The 13,175-nt window shown below is 40.3% G+C and overlaps 1 protein-coding gene across 2 annotated transcripts in view; it reads right to left on the reverse strand.

Moving 5' to 3' along the window:
* Positions 1 to 13,175, reverse strand: part of FBN1 (fibrillin 1) — a 241,102-nt gene that overhangs the window by 104,168 nt on the left and 123,759 nt on the right. For both annotated transcript variants that reach the window (XM_012442316.2, XM_064365642.1), the window contains 4 exons: positions 12,399 to 12,524; positions 6,739 to 6,897; positions 2,351 to 2,530; positions 1,215 to 1,355 (listed from right to left, as the gene is read on the reverse strand). In XM_012442316.2, the coding sequence (XP_012297739.2) occupies positions 1,215 to 1,355; positions 2,351 to 2,530; positions 6,739 to 6,897; positions 12,399 to 12,524 (606 nt within the window). The remainder of the gene's footprint in view (positions 1 to 1,214; positions 1,356 to 2,350; positions 2,531 to 6,738; positions 6,898 to 12,398; positions 12,525 to 13,175) is intronic.

The raw sequence follows: 13,175 nt of genomic DNA on the forward strand, positions 1-13,175 counted from the left end.
CAGGCTCACACTAGTGTTACAGTCACTTAGAATTATCAGTATACTTTGAGATAAACTGGTTTATATGCCCCTACTTGTGAACAGGAGGAAGCTAAAATTTAGCAAACATAACCCACCTCCCATTATCTTCTTAGTGGCAGACACAAGTCTGACCTCACGTTCCCCAATCCTGAGTTAGATGTTCCCACTTCTACTCAGATCTGAATGACCTCTAGAAGGGGTGTTCACATCATCAGGAAATTAAATAGTTTGGGAAAGTAAGAACTATTCATTTTTGACCAATCATAAATTTGTAATTATATAACTAGAATTCATAACAGAACTAAGAGGTGAACTTATTTTAAAAATAAATTGATAGAAACTGAATTCTTATCTCATCCAACAAATTGATTATTCTTGTATTACATTTCCTCCCTTCACCAGCTTAAATGCCTTATTAGCAATTTAAAGTTCCTTTCTTCCATTTAAAATAACTAGTCTAAGAGATTGGTAAGCTACCCAATTAGACTAGTATAATGTACAAAATTCCATAATTTGGGGCTATTTTTAATGCTTTATTTCAATGGTTAGGCTTTTAGTAGGGTGTCTTAAATTGGAGTTACCAGAAATGAGTTGAATATATTTTACAACAGAAGTGAAAAGTAACTTTAATAGGCAGAATAATGACTTCCCAAATACGTGCATGTCCTAATCAGCAGAACCTATGGATATGTTTATATAGCAAAGGGGAATTAAAGTTGCAGATGGAATTAAGGTTGCTAATCAGTGATCTTGAGATGGAGAGAGTCTCCTGGATTATACAGGTGGCCAAATGCAATCACAAATATCCTTAAATGTGGAAGAGGGAATTGCAAGAGAGAGCCAGAGAGAGAGAGAGAGAGAGAGAGAGATTTGAAGATGCAAAGCTGCTGGCTTTGAAGATGGAGGAAGGGGCCATGAGCTAAAATGCAGGCAGCTGCTAGTAGCTGAAAAAGGCAAGGAGATGGATTCCTCCCAAGAGCCTCCAAAATGAGCACAGCTCTCCCAACACCTGGATGTTAGCCCAGTAAGACTTGTGTTGGACTACCAACCTACAGAGCTGGAAGATAATACAAATTTGTATTGTATTAAGCCACCAAGTTTGGAGCCATTTGTTACAGGAGCAATAGAACCAGTAGAGTCAAGGAAGAGAATTGGAGCAGCCCCTTGGTGCCAACCTAGAATGGATCACATACCAATACACTCTCCACGGAGGTCCAGCTGGAACCCTTTGTTGCACTCACACCGGTAACTCCCAGGAGTTGGAATGCAGCGTCCATTTTGACAGAGATAGCGGACCAACTGGCAGTAATCAGTGACATTGACTGGCAGCACCCCTAGAAGAACATTAAGTCCCATTAAAATTATTTTAACTATGGTACCTTCCATCAGTACTTAATCTGACAACAATGAACAAGATGTTGAATCAGAAAGGAAAGAGGATGACACTCTTTGGGCAAAGGTCATCTGGCAACAACAGAGCATAATTCCACCCTGCCAGCAGAGATCACATTGCACTGTGTGCACAGGGGGGCTCGCAACCCAGATACACCCTGCTTTTCCCTACCCCCTTCATCACCTCACTCTCAAACCTCTAGTTTGCAGAAATAACAAAGGCAGGGGAGAGACACTAGTATTGAACTACTTATAAAACTGCCTTGCAAGCTCTATAACCTAAAGTATAATTTTATACCTCCACTATTAATCCTTTCTGTGAATTGGATTGAACTGTTGTCCATAACTCTCCCATAGTCGCCTGAAAACACTGATTAAAAAAGGACGCTAGACTGGGTGCAGTGGCTCACACCTGTAATCCCAGCACTTTGGGAGGCCAAAGTGGGCGGATCATAAAGTCAGAAGTTTGAGACCAGCCTGGCCAACATGGTCAAACTCTGTCTCTACTAAAAAAAAAATACAAAAAATTAGCCGGGTGTGTTGGCAGGTGCCTGTAATCCCAGCTACTCAGGAGGCTGAGGCAGGAGAATTGCTTGAACCCGGGAGGCAGAAGTTGCAGTGAGCCAAGACCGTGCCACTGCATTCCAGCCTGGGTAACAGCAAGACTCTGTCTCAAACAACAACAACAACAACAATCAAACAAACAAACAAATGAAAACCAAAAAGACATTAATCTTTGGAGAATAGGAAGCCTCCTGTTTTTCTCTATGCAATAGAAAAATTGAGATATATAAAGGATATGGTTATAGATAACATGTAAACTAAAAATATAACAATTTATAAACCTATTTAATGACTAAAGCAGCATAAATAAACAATAAAAAATGTTAAAGAGAACAATGCAAGAAAAATAACTAGAAGACTCTTGAATTCTTACTTGGTGGTTCCCGAGATGGATACGGATATTCCACTGGTGGTCGAGGGACCGGAATTTGAGGTCCAGAAGGAAAGCCAGGAGGAACAGGGAGAACTGGAGGAATGGGGCCAAGGGGTGGGGGAGGATATTCTGGTCTCCCAGGAATTACCATAGGAACAGAGCACAGCTTGTTGAAATCCTCTAAAAAAACACAACAAAACAAAACATAACAGCTGAGCTGTAGCTTATTGTCATAGGCCGATAGAAGTCATCCTTATTTTTTTAAAGATATTCTAGAATAAAATTGATCCTCAGAACTCACAGGCCATTTGGAGAAAAGAAAAAGAACCAACTGACTGCATTCCTATTTTTAATACCTACAGCAGCAACCACTCTGGAACAATAATTGAAAGCCAGGTCCTTCCCAAAACCTAGGAGTCTTCATCTGTTTCTCCATCCAGTCCCACCTGTGGATCCCACAGGGCTTTACAGAATACATTTAAAAATTTGGATTTTATTTTATGCACAGTGCAAAACCACTGGATGTCTTCAACAGGGGCGGGACATGATCAGATGACCATTTTCAGAAGGTCATGCTTACAATTACAACATATGAAGAACATTACTGGGGGCAGGCAAGGCTGTTGCAGAAGACCAAGGGGAGATGATGATGTCTGGACGAGGGAGGCAGTGACTGAATTGCACAGAAGTGGACAAATCTAAAGCACATTTTAGAGATAAATGTAGGGTGCTTAGTGAAGTAATAACCGTCAGAGCTCAGGGGACAAGAAGTCAAGAATGCCTCCTAGTTTTCTGGTTGAGCAATTGGGTGAATGTCAGTGCCCTTGCCTGGATGGGAAAAATCATGGTGGTAGCAGGTTTGGTGGGTAGAAGCCAAGTTCCATTTTGAACATATGAGTTTTGAGATATCAGACATCCAAGTAGAGCCATCATATCGCAGTTGTAAAAGACAGTGCGAAGCCTAGAGGAATCAAGACTAGATGTGTGTTTTAGAGTCATCAGTACAGAGAGGGGATATTCGAAGCCATGGGGATGGATTAGCTCATGTAAGAGAGACAAGGAAGGGGAAGAGAAGGGAGTATAAAGTCAGAACCCTGAAGAATACTGATTTGTAAAAGAAAGCAGTATAGCAGAGAAGTGGCTCACAGGGGAGGAGAAATACTGAGGGGCGGTGGGTCTGGTATTAATGCTGCATAGTGACCCTCTGAATGAGGACATCTTGACTTCATCATCTGCTTCCCTATGATTCTATATTTTTAGGATGATCACTATTTTTCACAGCGTCAGGTCTTTATCAAAATAAATCATCTTTAGGTTTTTGACACACTTATTTGGGCTTCCAAAAAGGTGTTTTTGAACAGTATACACTATCCAGGTTTCCAAGGGTGTATTTATTTTATTCATTTTCATGTTGCCTACAAATAACTATGTTTTATCATAGTTACCGTCTATAAATAACCTATGTGATTTTAAAATTTCATTTTTTTCCTCTCTTGCTAGGATGCTGGTAATTTTATTTTCACATTTTTCACAGTTGCACAGTGATTTTCTCATGGATATCTTCTATGCTAGTTTTAGCCATTAACAGAAATTAGACTAATATTTTTCTTTTTCTTACAGACTAAAATTTAACTTATTTTAAGGCGGTTATTACTGAAATGCATTCATGTTTCAACCTCATAGGATATTCTGCCAATTTACATGAGGTTAAATATGCCTAGCTACCATGAACCCTGTTGGTACTTTCTGTTCCATTTCTAAAATTTCTTCAATCATATTCGACATTTCCAGCTCAGGTCAAATTTACGTTTTCAGAGAATTCTATTACAGCAATTTATGACTTGCCTGGAAGTTCAAATCACAGAGATACTGTCATACTTGAATGTATTTTTAAAGGAATTCCATGTTGTTCATGCTTCCCTGACTGTGACTCATGTCACAATCCTGTTTGTCAACCAATAATGACTCTTTCTATAGATTTATTATCTGTATGTGCTATATCCATCATTCCCTGGGAACCTGCTTTCATCAAATTCCCACCACTAAGACTGTGTAGTCTTTGAAGTCAGGGATCATCTCTAACTCATGACTAGTTGCCACTCTCAGCCTTGCCCTGCAAATTGCACATAACAGGAATTCTTTAACTATGTGTCGGATTTAATTGAATGACAATTATATTAAGGAACTCACTTTGCTTCCAAGCATTTGTAGGTACCAATTCAGCCTTTTTTTAAAAGACTTTTTAAATTTATATAAAAGAAATTGGATAGCTTATCAGCATTTCTGCTAATTAGCTGAGTATTTTACTTTAAGAATGCCATTAAATTCAACTCAACCTCTCTAGGAAGGAAGTGTATCAGACTGAATTCTATATCTCTTCCTATTTTTTTACAGATTAATAAATTTCTCATTGCTCCTTTACATTTAGGATCAGCAACGTGGGGCTAATTTTGTTCAGCTGGTATCTATCTTTACTATCTCTACTTAATCCATGATGATTGTTTTATTTTTTAAAGAGCAGAAAGCTGCCCAATCTAAAATCCTTCCGGCATCACTCTCTTTAAGAGCCCAGATCTCTGTAGCACTGGTACTGGAACATTTGGACAAACAAAAACCTACTGCAAATTATTGTGCTTTGTACATCTGCTTTGCCCAAGGCCTCTCGGGGCTGTGCATCTCTCCGCAGTACACCTGGGAGAGCAGCTCCCTGTAAAGCCACACACACAGGAACCTGATCTTCTGCTCCAACTGTCCCAAAGTTGCAGGCACCGAAACCTGCTCTTGTTCTCTTCTCTATTCAAAGCCTCAACACAGGAAGGAATCCACATCAAAGCTGCTGATTCCTAAGTTAACATATGCATTTTAAAAGCCATTCTCCTGGTACCTAAGCCATGTCTTAGTAGGAAGTCATGTGCTTCTAAACAGTGATCTACTAAATGGTCCCCTACTGGACTAAAGAAGGTAACCTTCATCTATATATTTATTTATTTATCATTTTTAATTGAAAAATAAAAATTGTATATATTCATTGTATACACTGTGATGTTTTGAAATTGCTCAGTTGGTGGGAAAGATGTTACCTAATAAGTTGCTCTCCCTATTTAAATGCCTCCTATAAGTAAGATTTTGCTAAATACTGTGGAAGTGTAAGACGCATGAGAAATATGGGACTACAGTGATGAATGACATTTCCTATTGAGATTTATCAACCAGTAAAAGAGAATATGTGAACACACATATGGGACTCATGCCACAGTGATAGTACCAGCCAGAGCCAGGGGAGCACGAGGAAGAAGGGAGCATTTCCAGCTGTGGCTACCTAGGGACATTCATGGGTCAGGTCATATTTCAGCAGATCCTTAACAAGACAAGAGGATATATAACAGGCAAGGGTGGCAGGATAGGGAGAAAGAACCTGAACTGGCAAGAAGTTTTAGAAAAAAAGCCAACTGGAATTTAGAAATGCTCAGTGCAACAAAAATTCAATCATATAATTTAAGCTACTATAAAGAACAAGAATGAAAAGATAAACTGGGATCAGATTTGGGGACTCTAAATGCTGTGCTAAGTAGCAAATGTTCTTTGCAACAAATGGAGTGACTTGACCACTGAATACTGCCTGAGTTCATCCTGGGGAAAAATTTTTGGACATCTTTCTGGACTAACAAAAGTATGTTGTATTTATATATTTGTTATGTATTTTTTAACTAACAAATAAAAATTGTATGTATTCATTGTGTACGACATGGTGCTTTGAAATACGCTCAATTAGTCAAAAGGTGTCTCCTTTTCCTTCTCTAGACACAATTTTTTAAACTGACCTTCGCTGACTCATACATTGGGAAAGGTGCATGGCAACTGTGGATTTCAGAGACTAGTTAGGAGGCTACTAGAACAGTCCAGACGAGACAAAATAAGCTTCTAATGGAAACAAAACAATGGACAGATAAATAGATACTGTGAAGGAAAAAAAAAAAGAGCAGGACTTCGCAGCAAGGAAAGAGTCCAACGTTAGGAAAAAGGAAATGTGTCTCCTGAATAACTTACCTGAAAAATTCTGAGAGCTGAGCTTTACCCTACTGAGTTTTTGAGTACTACATGAGAGCCATTAAGCACTAAAATGAGAATAAGTACTTCCCAAAAATGTTTCTGTTTAGTAGTAACAAGCCAGATAAGTAAAATCCAGTACCTGGAAACAGTACTCTTTATACAGATCTTGGTTTTTTCCCCGTTCGTTATCTGGGGAAATTTCCCTGAATGTCATCTCTTATATTTTCTGGAATCTATTCATTTACCCAGGTTTCCATTATACCTGTATCACGCACATTGCCAATGGGCTTGTGAGGGCTGGGATGGGATATTCTGCAGATAACTGGAAGGGCTCTTACCGGTTGCTCTGATAGGACACATCTCAGGGGCGACAGTGACCCCTGGAGACCAGCATCTGCCGGCATCACAGCAGCACTGCATCTTGGTTATGGACTGTGGCAGCTGGTTAGAGCAGCGCCCGTTTGCCAGAGCTGTGTAACAGTATCCTGGGCGAACATCTGAGGACAAAGAAACACATATACACACACATCACTGAGATCAGACTTGTACCAACACTCCCCTGCCCCAGCAGCCCCGCACTTCACACTAGGACTATGGCAGGATTAACTCACACCTCTGCCCCCTGGACGGGAAGCGGCGAGTGCTGCACAGGAACAGTGCTGGGTCAGAAATCCCTCGTCTCACACCTTTTACCCCTGTGTGCTGGTGCACTTGGCTCAAGTCCCGTATTCCATACCCAAGGTGGGAACGAATGATTAAAACCATGTGTGCCATAGGAAAAGAGAGACTAAGAAAATCACTAGCAGTGACAGTTAATTATTTATAGAGACACGCCTCTATGCTGAAGAGAGCCTGGGTTGTCCTTGGTTTCAAACTATTTAATTCGAGCCATTTTAGGAAAATATTTATGTAAATCTATTTTAAAACAGCATTTAGTCTATATTTCTAGAAGGTCTTATTTTTTCAGGCTGCAACTGTGAGTCAGACATAAGATTTTTTTTTTAAGAATAAGCCACTTTGCACTTAGATCCAATGCTTGTTAATCAAGATTTCCTTTGGTCTTGGGGCCTAACAGATTTTATAAGGCACTAAATATTTATAAGTTCAAAATGCACATGATTTCAAGTTCTTAGTCCTATGGATACAATAGCTCTAGAAGGATTTTTTGTTTTTGTTTCTGGCAGAAAGGTGTCTTCTCAAAGCACCACAGTAGGACACGTTTCCATATCACTTTTACTGGGTTACATCACGTCTGACTGTCATGACAACACCTGACACACTGCAGTGCAACTCTGGGTCACCAAAAGAGTTTGTGACACAGGAAAACCTAACTGCTCCATAAGCCTTTGAGATATTACCATGAAACAGGGAAGGCAGGTAGCAAAGTGCAAAACACTTTTACCTGCCTGACGTGTGCCGAGGGTGTACCTCTCTTCAAGTAAACTATATCTCTATAGAGATCATATAAAATTAAGTTTTGAAAAGCAAATAATACAAGATGCTTGTTATTTAAAGCAGGGGTTTTCAACCCCTAGAGATCCCAGTCCCTGGTTCTGATGTGTGGCGTGTTAGGAACTGGGCCGCACAGCAGTGGGTGAGCAGCGGGCCAATGAGTGAAGCTTCATCTGTATTTATAGCCACCCCCACTCTCGCACTACCACCAGAGCTCCACCTCTGTCAGATCAGTGGCAGCACTAGATTCTCATAGGAGGTTAAACCCTATTGTGAACTGCCCATTCGAGGGTTCTAGGTTGCGTGTTCCCTATGAGAATCTAATGCCTGATGATCCATCAGTGTCCTCCAACACCCTTAGATGGGACCACCTAATTGCAGGAAAACAAGTTCAGGGCTCCCATTGATTCTCCATTATGGTGAGTTGTTTATTTCATTATATATTACAATGTAATAATAATAGAAATAAAGCGCACAATAAATGTTATGTGCTTGAATCACCCTGAACCATCCCCTCCTCCCAGTCCAAGGAAAAGCTGTCTTCCACAAAACCAACCCCTTGTGCCAAAAAGGTTGGGGACCACTGATTTAAAGGAATATAAGTGTTAAATCCTTTTGGAAAGCAAAGCTCTTTCATAGCCAAAACTCCATTGCTGGGTTTCCTGTAAGTCTGAATATTAAATATCAAGTTTGCTCAAAGAGGGTCATACCTGTAATTGTTATCATCTACATCATTCTTAAGAACACACAGCCTTTAAGTCTCGAGGTTTCAATAAATTAATAAAATGAAATAAAATAAAAACAAGGCCAATTTACAATCATTTAAATTATTAACATCAAGTAAAGAAGGCTAAAACAAACCTAGACAAACCATAAAAGAAAATTATGGGTCAGTTTTAAAGGATACAAGATTATTTCCGAAAAGTACTTAAAACCACCAGCCAGTATAAATGTGCTTTCCAGAATTTTTTTTTGTGGTTCCAATTCCTGTACCTCTGGTCAGACTAATAGTTTCACCAAAGAGGGAGAACAAGTTTTATTCCAGCCTGGTTCAGGATAAACGGCTGGAGAAGGAGTGTAGACAAGCATGCTCTGTGAAGCCTCAGGTGGCACCTCCCCTGTCAAGAAGGCAGAGAAACCGAACTTCCTACATACTAATTTGTAATGCCTTAAAACCACTAATACTTATATACTTGGGAATTAGTAAATATTTGGGGCATGGAAACCAGACTGTTGAGAATGGGAAGAGATATTCAAAACTGGCTTATATCCCAGCTTCAAATGAATTCAGTGGTCAAAACCCAGTGTAAACACTTGACCGAATTATGGAATTTGTACATATAATTTTCAGCATGGGCTATCTTTCAGAGCAAAACTAGGGCCTACAGTTGCCAACGACAAAAGCTTAATGGGCTAATGCCTATTATTTTGCAAATTAACTATGATATTATGTTATTGCCATCTGGCTGACTTATATGTTAAATCAATGGGTCACAAACTCTTGATCAAATGGTGACTGTTGCGGCTAAAAATATTACACATCAAGTTTGGGTTACTGGCAGTCCCTGATTTACAAATGGTACCTGCACATATAATAATCATTTTTTTAAATTTCTTTTTTTTTTGCTGAAGAAGTACCTTTGTTAAAAATATACATTTAAATAACATCATTTTAATGAAAATCTGCAGGCTCATAAGTAAAGGAAGGAAAACACTGAAAATCAGAAACCATTTGGAGTAACTGACCCCCAGGGCACACCAGCCTGAAGGTTTCCACTGTGTTAGGCAGCAGTGCCACACCAAGTGGGGGGAACTGTTGTGGTGGTATGTCACTTTGCACAGAGGGTAAGGAGTGGCTGTAGAATAATTTGAAGACCTTCAAGAGAAAAGCAAAGGAGAGAAGAATGTCAGGATCTGGAGAACATAAAGGGACACAGAAGGAACCACAGACACCTTCCTTTTCTTTTCTTGAGACAGAGTCTCACTCTGTCGCCATATTGGAGTGCAGTGGCATGATCTTGGCTCACTGCAACCTCTGCCTTCTGGGTTCAAGCAATTCTCCTGCCTCAGCCTCCTGAGTAGCTGAGACTATAGGCGTGTACCACCATGCCCAGCTAATTTTTGTATTTTTAGTAGAGACGGTATTTCGCCATGTTGGCCAGGATGGTCTCTACATCTTGACCTCGTAATCTGCCTGCCTCAGCCTCCCAAAGTGCTGGGATTACAGGTGTGAGCCACCTTGCCCGGCCAACACCTTCCATTTTAAATCTGCCCTGACCAAGACATCTGGCAGAAAAGGAGAAGGAAATCTCACTCTTTTCTCCCCTTTTGAATCACTTGGTCCCTATTCTCAAGAGCCAGAAATCACACTATATCAAAGCAAATATATTACGGGTTAAATAGATATTTGTAGGTCATCTTAGCCTGTCAACAGCCCTCTCATAACCTGTTATGAACATGGTTGCGTACGACCACAACCAGGAGCTAGGAGTTGTGATGCCTGAACTAGGGAAAGGATATCTTTATGACTCCTAGGAGTTGAAGAGAGAGAAAACCATAATATAAAAAGACAACCCTACAGAAGTATTACAAATGCCACAGGAAGATCACAGAACAACAAATGATACTATGAGAGCTTAGAACACAAAGGGAGCTCTGGGGCTTGGAGGTCTCAGAGTCTCAGAATGTGGTGGCAGAAGGTGACAGTTGGAATTTTATGGTTAGAAGAAATGTGTGCGGAAGATACCGCATGCCACTATCTACATTGGGAGTTTTCTATTGGTGAGATTAACTAAATCCATACAACCGTCTTGTAAACAAGCCTTGGATCTGTTTATAAGTTAGGGACTATGTGCATTTTCTCATCCCTAGGGATAATTTTGAGGGTCTCCGTTGCTTACCATGGAGGGGAATAGGAGCACTGGGGAAGGCAGAAAGGTCACTTGGATCATTGTGTATGACAAGTTGCTAATTATGGGAACAATAGAGTTCTAAAGAAGAAACGGGTCTTGCCTAGGGGTCTGGCAAGAAAGAATGGGCTGCATCCAGGGTTGAGGTGTAGGAGGCAATGAGGGAAGTCTAGGCTGTGCACTCAGGTCACAGAGAATCCCAGATCCCTTTTTTACTACCCACTTAAACAACTGGACCATTATTTATCTAGCCCCTCTCAATCTCAGCTGTTTCCCATCTACAATATCGCTGTGAAATGAACATTACGTCAGATAATTTACATGAAATACCTCATACTCAGGAAGCGATCCATGAATCTTAGTTCCCTTCCCTTCCTCCTTTGTAAAAAGTTAGTACGGATATATTTGATAAAAAGAAAAGAACTTTTAAAATGCAAAGCGTCTGATATATAAAGATATTTTAATGTTTTTCATGTAGTTTGAGGCTCTCTTAGAGTGAAGCCCCTAATATCAGACTGTGCACTTTGGAACTTAGATTTTAATCTAGAACACTGTACTTTGAAGGAAGTCTTAACAATTTTTAAATCCAGCAGCTGTCAAATCTTTTTTTTTCTTTTGAGATGAAGTCGCATTCTATCACCCAGGCTGGAGTACAGTGGCAAAAACTCGGCTCACTGCAACCTCCACCTCCCGGGTTCAAGCGATTCTCCTGCCTCAGCCTCCCAAGTAGCTGGGATTATAGGCAACTGCCACCACGCCTGGCTAATTTTTGTATTTTTACTAGAGATGGGGTTTCACCATGTTGGCCCGGATGGTCTCGATCTCTTGACCTTGTGATCCACCTGCCCTGGCCTCCCAAAGTGCTGGGATTACAGGCATGAGCCACCACACCCAGTCAAATCTATTTTTTAAGCAACAGAACCCCTTCTTTAATTGATAACCGACACAAAAGCCTAACACTTAAAGGAGATAAAGTGAAATTACTATGCCTAGAATGCGTGTGGGAGTGTGGGGGGACAAGAGCCCTTTCTACTCAGCCCTCTCCCTTTTCTCTGTCCCCTCCCCAATCCCTGCAGCCCTGGAGGGCTTTGAAACACCTGAAGGGTCCACTGAACACAGACTGAAAACCACTAATTTCTAAGTCCTAATGGAAAACTACCGAGGGTTTGAGCAAGAATTTTATTTAATCAAAGCACTATTTTAGGAAGATAAATCTGACAAGATGGATTGTGGAGAAGCCAAGAAGCAGGGAGACCAATTAAGAGATTATTGAAAAATTTCAGGCCAAATTAACATAGGTTCCGGGGAATGGCTGAAGGTGAGGGTAAAAAGAGAGAGACATCTGGGATGACTTCAAGGTTTAACGCTGCATGACTGCAACATTAATTAATAGACTGAAGATATCTGTAAGGTCTCCGGGATCATCCCTCTTTTATGGGCGGGAAAACATCCCCAATAAAGACCGCAAGGTGCCTCTGTTCTTTAAGAGGGCACTCAACTGTTAAACACTTTTCCAAAAGTGAACATTTTACCTTAACTGATAAATTATATGTGCCCCTTAACAAGCCTGTCTAAAAAGTTGTTTGTTATGGAACTGACTTATACAAACCATGCATGGTGTTTGTAATTAAACCTACCTATGCATCTGGTACCATCTGGAGAGGTGTAAAAACCAGGGGGACATTTGCAGAAGTAACTGCTGACTGTGTTTGTACATTCGCCCCCATCACAGATTCCAGGAATTGTGCTGCATTCATCAATATCTGGAACATAAAAAAGAGTCTGAGCATTTGTAGAATACAATATAAAACTGTCGTCATTACAAGGATTCAGATGTTAACACTAGTCAAATCATGTCCCTTTAAAAAGTAAAAGTTGCATCAAGAACAGTCAATTCAAAGGTAGATACTGCTTTTTTCAACACAGACTTACCAAAAAGATTTACCAAATTCAACAGATTAGGGAAAAATGAAATCACCCCCCTTTAAAATCTAAAACTGTGCACTGTTGTTTCACCAAGTAACTTTAGCATGCTAACGTTACAAATGGCATTTATTAAAAAATTTTTTTTCCTTTTGTTTCCATGTTTTGCATTAAGTTAAACTCCTCTACTAATTATTTTGTATTTTGCATCACTTCTTGGATTGCTTTTCAACGTATTTTCCACAGAGCAGATACTGGAATCCTACAGAGGAGACCCTGTGGTCTGTGTGCTGACCCCAGCTTGGCCATCTTGGTGTTCTCAGTGGCATCCAAACTACCATTATGATGGTCTTCTGTGGTTGGTGAATGAACTGTCACGGACACTGGGTACTCTAACCAGACCCCCTTAAAAGAAGGACTTGCTGACCCAGAGGCTGGGAATACTGTCAACAGGCGATCTTTGGCTCTCAGCCCTTTCCAAGATTACCTGG

This window comes from Aotus nancymaae, unplaced genomic scaffold (assembly GCF_030222135.1).
Source record: "Aotus nancymaae isolate 86718 unplaced genomic scaffold, 86718_ANA_hifiasm-v0.15.2.pri h1tg000062l, whole genome shotgun sequence".
Taxonomy (NCBI): Eukaryota; Metazoa; Chordata; class Mammalia; order Primates; family Aotidae; genus Aotus; species Aotus nancymaae.